General features: G+C 37.2%; 1 protein-coding gene across 1 annotated transcript; it reads left to right on the plus strand.

Annotated features, from left to right (window-relative positions):
* Positions 1-4,658: 4,658 nt before the first annotated feature.
* On the plus strand, positions 4,659-6,442 carry LOC141810924 (transcription factor Spi-C-like). Its single transcript, XM_074698788.1, has 6 exons — positions 4,659-4,697; positions 4,827-4,886; positions 5,146-5,233; positions 5,399-5,520; positions 5,776-5,878; positions 5,955-6,442. Exons 1-6 carry the CDS (start codon positions 4,659-4,661, stop codon positions 6,440-6,442), a joined length of 900 nt encoding a protein of 299 aa, XP_074554889.1.
* The last annotated feature ends 617 nt before the right edge of the window (positions 6,443-7,059 follow it).

Consider the following 7,059-nt stretch of genomic DNA (forward strand, 5'->3'; position numbering starts at 1 on the left):
CATGACCTTGAACAGAATAAGCAGTAGAAAATAAATAAATGAAAAAGTGTCATAGTTTGACAAATAAAAGACAATTGGTGGACACAGGCCCTGATAAAGAATATATCATCAGCTTTAAGATACATTATAAACAATTCTACAATCAGGAAGTAGTGTTGTAAATTTAAAAGGTGATTAACAACGGTCCAAGAACAGAACCTTGAGGAACTCCTTTTTGAAGTAAGAGGGAGGAAAATGATGGAAATTACCACTTTTAACATAATCTTAAGTGATTTAAATGATAAACTATAAGGTGGGTGGAAAATGTCTAAATTTAAATGAGTCTTTCAGACAGACTGTCCAGTCATTTTATAAAGCTTTTAACAATGTTTTGGCATCTGATAAGCTTTAGAGCTCATGTACCTGCTAATTATCTAACACAATGCAGCACACACACTTTGTTTAGATGAGAAAATTATTTCCAGATAACCAAACACAGACTGCACAGTGATCTATGTGCTTTAGCAGGGTGTGACACTCTGTTATCATCCCCACAATGAACCCTGACCCTTAGAATACAGAAAATTAATTAGGGTGGTTATTTGTTCAACTTTTTAGAGGTTTGCGGGTGTTTAGTCATCATGAGGGAGCTTTAAAGTAACTACAGAGTTGAAACAGTTGCCTATTTAGATGTTTGGTTTATTGCTGTGTTCTGCCATCTGCTGGTCAGCAAGCCACATATCAGCCATTTCACGATGACCAGGACAAAATGTGTATACAATTCTGCAACTTTTGCAAAGCTTTACAGGAATGAGAAAAACACTGAATTAAATGACCGTTTTAGACAAATGGCAAAACCATGCTTTTCCACTTTTCCTCCGTCACACCCCCTCTTTTCACACAGAACATGATCTCATCTCATTATATCTCTGTGGTCACACCATCATGCAGCCTGATAGAGGCTCATTATGCACCGCTGGTTTGACACTTCTTGATTTTCATCGAGTACCAGTAAATAAAGAAGAACAATAGTGTTAACTGTGCTGCGGTCAGCCCGCTGTTCCAACATCGGTGTCAATACACATGCAGCTATTGAGCCGAGAAGAGGAAGGAAAGTGCTTCTTTGTTTGGAAAGATAAAGCTGCAGTGAGTGCGGACTGAAAGTACACTGTGCCATCTCCACAGACTGACATGAGTGAGTGTAATTACTCTGCTTTCTTCCCTCTCTGCTCATACACACACATATGCACACACACATACTCCTGACCACATAATAAACATGGGATGGACATAGTGTTAAAATCAGTGTGGCGACAAATGCAGAGTAGTCAGTTAAATGAGAGCGTGAGCTTTGTTTCATGTTAGGACTTTTTTTTATGTGTGGAAATTATTTCTAAAAGAAAGAAAGAAAGAAAGAAAGACAATAAATAGATTACATCAAAATGACAAAAAGAAGTTGGAAAGACTGGTAAAAACACTGAACAAGAGATTACAAAAGAAAATCCTACACATCCCACCAACAGACGACAGTTACAATTACAACTACACCCTTGCCCATAAAGTTGGAATAAAATACTTTTTAACTCTTCTCATGAAATGACTATGATTTGCAAAGGTTAACTGTGGTTAAATTTTTCCTTTGTTAAATTTGGAAGATATTGATCAGTAGAGTTAAGACAAGATATGCACATTATCTATAAAGAATGAAACTCGGTGGGAAAAAAGTCATGAAAAGGGACAAAAGGTGTTGGTAAAAATTATGAGTTATAGAAAATTATAAATTAGAAATTATAAGTACAGTTTACCTGTTTAGTGTCTAAAATTATGACATTTTTTATTCCTAGAAACTTTTTGGCATCATTTTTGTATTTTGATGTTTTAAAATAAGACATTTTTCTGGACTTGTCAGGTGAAAGTGGTTTATACTAAGTCTAACAAGACATGGCATAACTTTTCACTAAAACCCAAGACATGAACACTTGCCTTGATTTCAGTTTTTGCCATGTTCTGAGAAAATTTATATAACTGCCCAGAGAAAAAAAATATTCTAAGTTAAAATTGTGGGTCTAACTAAAGTAGGAAGAAGAAAAGAAGACAAAAAAACAATGGTGTGTCCAGAACTCTAATAACGACTAACAGCTGGTTATATCACTCAAGATCTGGGATTCAAGGTTTGATTGCAAATTTTCTGTATTTACGAGGAAATTATCGACTGATAATACAAATACAAATCTAAATATTAAAAAGATAAAGTTAATATAAAAGAATGTAGTAAATCAAAAAGTACTGTAAAATACAGCAAAAGAAACAACCCACATTCTACAGCGCACACACACATACACACACAAATACAAACACAAACTGTTGAAATGACTTTCCTGAGACCCTGAACACCACCTTGCTGCGGGGCAAACTCAACACAGCCTGAAAACAGGCACACATCTGTCAGGCCGACAGGTTGTGGTCTGAAATTTATGGTGCTGATTTGGTAAAAGTTTCCCCCTGAATGGAGCGAAGGAAAGACGGAGAGGGTTTGTGGTTCTTTGTTTTTTTTATCAGTCTGCTGCACTGGCAGGAAACACATGAACACATGAACACACACACACACACACACACACACACACACACACACACACACACACACACACACACACACACACACACACACACTATTTGCATACACCCACAGACCCCCCTTCCTCCATGCACTGCAAAAATAGAAAAGTTGAGTGAACTCAAAATTCTAAGGCAACAAACTTTAGCAAAATTTTAGTTGAGCTGATGAATTCAACTTTTGAGATTTTGCTTTTGAGTTAGCTTCACCCACCACTTTATTTCGTCTTTACTCAACTGGAAGTTGCACTAACTCATGTTTCAAATTATATTAACTTAACTTCTATTAACTAGCTGTAATTTGCAATAACTTGTTATTTCCAGTTTTAATTAATTTAATTCTTTACATCTCTCAACTAACTGAAAGTTACAGTAACTTACTAATTTACATTTAAAAAAATAGAGTGTTTCTGTAAAAACAGCCTAAATTTGGTTACTTTAAATAAGTAAAATAAATGAATAATTATCCAAAAATAACACACATTAGTTTATGGTATAACTAAAACTTACTATCTAGGACAAATAAATAAATAATTACAGATTATAATTACAGGTGAGATAAAGCTGTTTGCAGGTCAGACACTCACATGAGCTGCAGCATTCTCATCCTCTAGGGAAGAAACCTATAGACCTGTCCTCTGCGTCTCTTCTGAGTCAGTGGCTGCATCATGACAGGCAGAAAAAAGACAAACATGTTGGCCTATTAAACATTATTATATTTTACAAAATCATTTTAAATTCATTAAATAAAAGGTGGGATCAAACTTAACTGTGTGGCCTCCAGCTCAGGGCAACACTGAGGTAGAGCAGTGAGTTTGGACATTCAGTGGGACGAATATCAACAAGTTGGTTTTCCCGCATTTTCCATCAAACAACTAGAAATAAGTTTCAGTATCTCAGTTACATCATTTAAGCAAACAATAACATTTTAAAAGTCAGCAATTTATATTTTAAGTCCTTGCAACTGGTAATAATGTTTTAGGACAAATATGTAAGTTGTTTTTTTTACAGTGTACTTGCAGTGAGTACACTGACACAATCTTAATGATCAGAATCAAACAAAATAATGGCAACCAATCGTATCATGTGACATCAAATGAAGCCGTCTGTAAGCTCCTGTAATCTGACATCATCCGTGCATCTCCATTTCTTTGTCTCCCTGATGTTTCCAGCTCTGACGGGCTGCCAAGCTACAACCGGGCAGAAAGGGGAACTTCAGCTGCAAGTCAGTTGATATTTAAAACTGCACGCCGCTTAAGATAAATGAACTTCTCAAAAAGAAAGGTGTTTATTTGAACAGGGAGAGGGGGTGCCTTTAATGAGGGAGACGGAGGTTAACAGTGATGACCACATTATTAACCATTAACCTCTAGTGACACATTTACCTCAAAGGAGTTCATAACTCAATGCTTAATTGCAGATTCAGATAATCACATCATACACCTGTAGGGTCCAGAATTAGGAATTTGTACAAATAATATCCTGTTATTAGGAAATTTGATGTAAAAAGAGTACAAAAAAACTGTGTTTTATCACTGGGGTAAATCTATTTTGTTTCTTTAAAGTGATTTTCCATGATCATAGATTAACTCGTTTTTATTGGAGAAAGTGGTGGATGTCCAATCACGTCTAAGATTTTGATTCAGCGTAAGAAATTTAAACATTTCTTTCCATCAAAAATGTCACATTTTTTTCTCCTTTTTCCTCTGTTTTTGCCCAGTAATTAGGAATATTACTTGCTATTTCATATACATGAAGAACATTTCATTATTTTGTAGATTTGAGCCATAAAGTGTTACATAAAGTAACCGTTCGTGCATTTTCTCTGCTGTGAAAGATTGATGTTCTTTGATTTATTGGAACTAGTGGTTTCCATTGTTTGTGGTTCCTGTAAGAGCCCAGCCTCAGGCTCAGACTCCTCATGCAAATGTTTCCTTGCTCACTTGACTTTTTTTTATTTTTTTGCGAGAAAACAATACGCCTTAGTGTCAAATCTCCTCTCACACCTCAACACAATTCACAGAAAAGTCTATTACTGAACAGCATAGATAATAAACACATTCTGTATGTCAGATACAAATCACTCCCGCTATGCAAATCCTCAGGTAAGCCAGAGGATTGCTGTATTCCTGGGTCGAGTGAGCAATAAAAACGTTTTTGTTGTCCCAAGATTGTGATCTGTGCCACGAGAGGAGAGTGTGATGCTCAGGTGTGTATCTGATGGGTGCCTCCAGAAAAGAAGAAGTGACGTTGACATTGACCGGCCTCTCTTACCTGTTGATGAGGCTGAACAGGTAAAAGAGGCTGGTCTGGCAAATACATATAAAAACCCATACCAAAATCTGCACACCTGTATGAGAGTAACAAAGAGACGACTGTGGGACACACTCAGACAAGATGGTGAGTTTGAGACGCTTGGATGCTTAGAATCAGGATCTTCAGTCACCTTCATCTTCTTAAACATATTGGAAGAGAAGTTTGTGAAAGGGATCATGTTTACGATTTTTTCTATATATAATGGATGTGAAATTTCACTCTTTTTTTCCTTTCCAGGCTTCTTTGGACACTGAGCTCAACCAGCACTTCCAGGATGCAATTGATGTGATTCAGCAGCACTCAAACAATTCTTATTATGACACTGGTACAATTACGTCTTAGATAATTTCTGCAAAAATGCATGTCTTTTTCATCATTGCATGGGCTTTTTTTTTTCTTTTTTTTCCCATTTCTTTTCTTTTTCTTTTTTTTTTACTTTCCATTCTTTAATTTTCTGTTTGTTCTTTTTTTTTGTTTTGTTTTTTTTCAGAATACACATACTATGAGACTCTGGCCTCCCAGCAGACGTCCCTGCAGTGTCAGATCTCCTGCTGCCTCGTCACGCACCCGTCTGATGGAGCAGCTTCAGTGTATGAGTGGAATGACATGGCAGTAAGTAATAATAATAATAATAATAATAATAATAATAATAATAATAATAATAATGACAATAATTTTCTGCACCTGGAAAGAACAGTACGAGTGATTTACGGCTCATCATGACTATTTTTTGCATATTTTTGTGCTCAAGTATTTGCATTTAATAGATTCATGTCAAATCAAAGCCTCCTACAGCTATGCAGGCAAGAGATGATCTGTGTTTAGAAAGGTAAAAGATGATAACCTTCAGTATATCTCTTTCTGCAGCAGCCTTGGCCTCAGGTCTTGCCGGATGTTTCCCTGAGTCACTCCGTCCAAACTGAGATCCCTCAGTTCTACTCAGTTTTACCTCCACAGAGGAGCAGCAAAGGTAAGGTGGTTTCCTTTGTACCTAATATTTTTACTTCCTGATTATTTTCAGCCCTAAATGCATGACCTATCCTCAGGTCGGAAGAAGCTCAGACTCTACGAGTACCTGCACGAAGCTCTGAACGACCCCAACATGGGAGACTCCATCCAGTGGACGGACAGCGGCAGCGGCATTTTCCACTTCATCTCCAAGAACAAGGAGAAGCTGGCCGAATGCTGGGGCCAACGCAAGGGCAACCGCAAGACCATGACCTATCAGAAGATGGCCAGAGCTCTGAGGAACTACAGCCGCACTGGTGAGATCATGAAGGTCAGGCGCAAACTCACTTACCAGTTCAACCCAGACATCCTGCACAGGCTCGGCTCTACGCAGGTAAGCATGCACCTGTCGAGCCCCCTCACGCAGGAGGAGGTGGGCACGTGGCAGCAGAGCCAGGCTGAGCAGAGCCTCTGTGGTCCTGGGGTGGTGGAGAGGCACAGACACAACTATTACAGACACGTGCAGCTGCAGGAGGACTACGACCTGGCCTCCAGCTTCAGCTCACACAGCATCACACAGCTCTGAGCCGCAGGACGCTTCGATCAGAGCCCTGTTTGAGACTCTAACAGGACATGTGTAAAAGAATAATTTGAGTAGCTCAGAAAATCATTGTTTTGAAGAAGATGGTGGAATTTTCCTGTTAACCTGAAGACAATTGTGTTTCATTTCATGTCGACATCACTTTTGTTAGTCTTGGCTCTGCTTCCAGCAGATACGAGACTCATGTTGTCACTTCAGAGGACTTTTTTTTCCAGTTAGCACAACTTAATTTAAAAAAGAAAAAAAAAAAACACTTATTGTCAAGATGAGTGACTGAATGGCTGAACAGCGAAAGGCTAAAGGGGTATTTTTTGTAGATTTTTAGACTTAATAATTGTGTACTGATACATTTGTTTAATATATTAACTGTTAAAGCAACTACATTTTATCAAACTTCATCTTAGATATTATCTTGTCAGTGTCATAATGCTAATTTTTCTGTATGTATTTTTTGAAAATCACAGGTCTACTTTTAAAACTACTGTTGTAAATTTATTGTATTCTATTGTAAAATTATAAAAAATGAAAATAAAAAAATATATATATTTCAGACTTTTTTTTTTATTTGAAGACTTTACAAAATGTTGTATTTCATAGAACGT

This window comes from Halichoeres trimaculatus, unplaced genomic scaffold, assembly GCF_033239565.1.
Source record: "Halichoeres trimaculatus isolate MK-OKI-2021-1 unplaced genomic scaffold, fHalTri1.1 fHalTri1_scaffold_21, whole genome shotgun sequence".
NCBI classification, from domain to species: domain Eukaryota; kingdom Metazoa; phylum Chordata; class Actinopteri; order Labriformes; family Labridae; genus Halichoeres; species Halichoeres trimaculatus.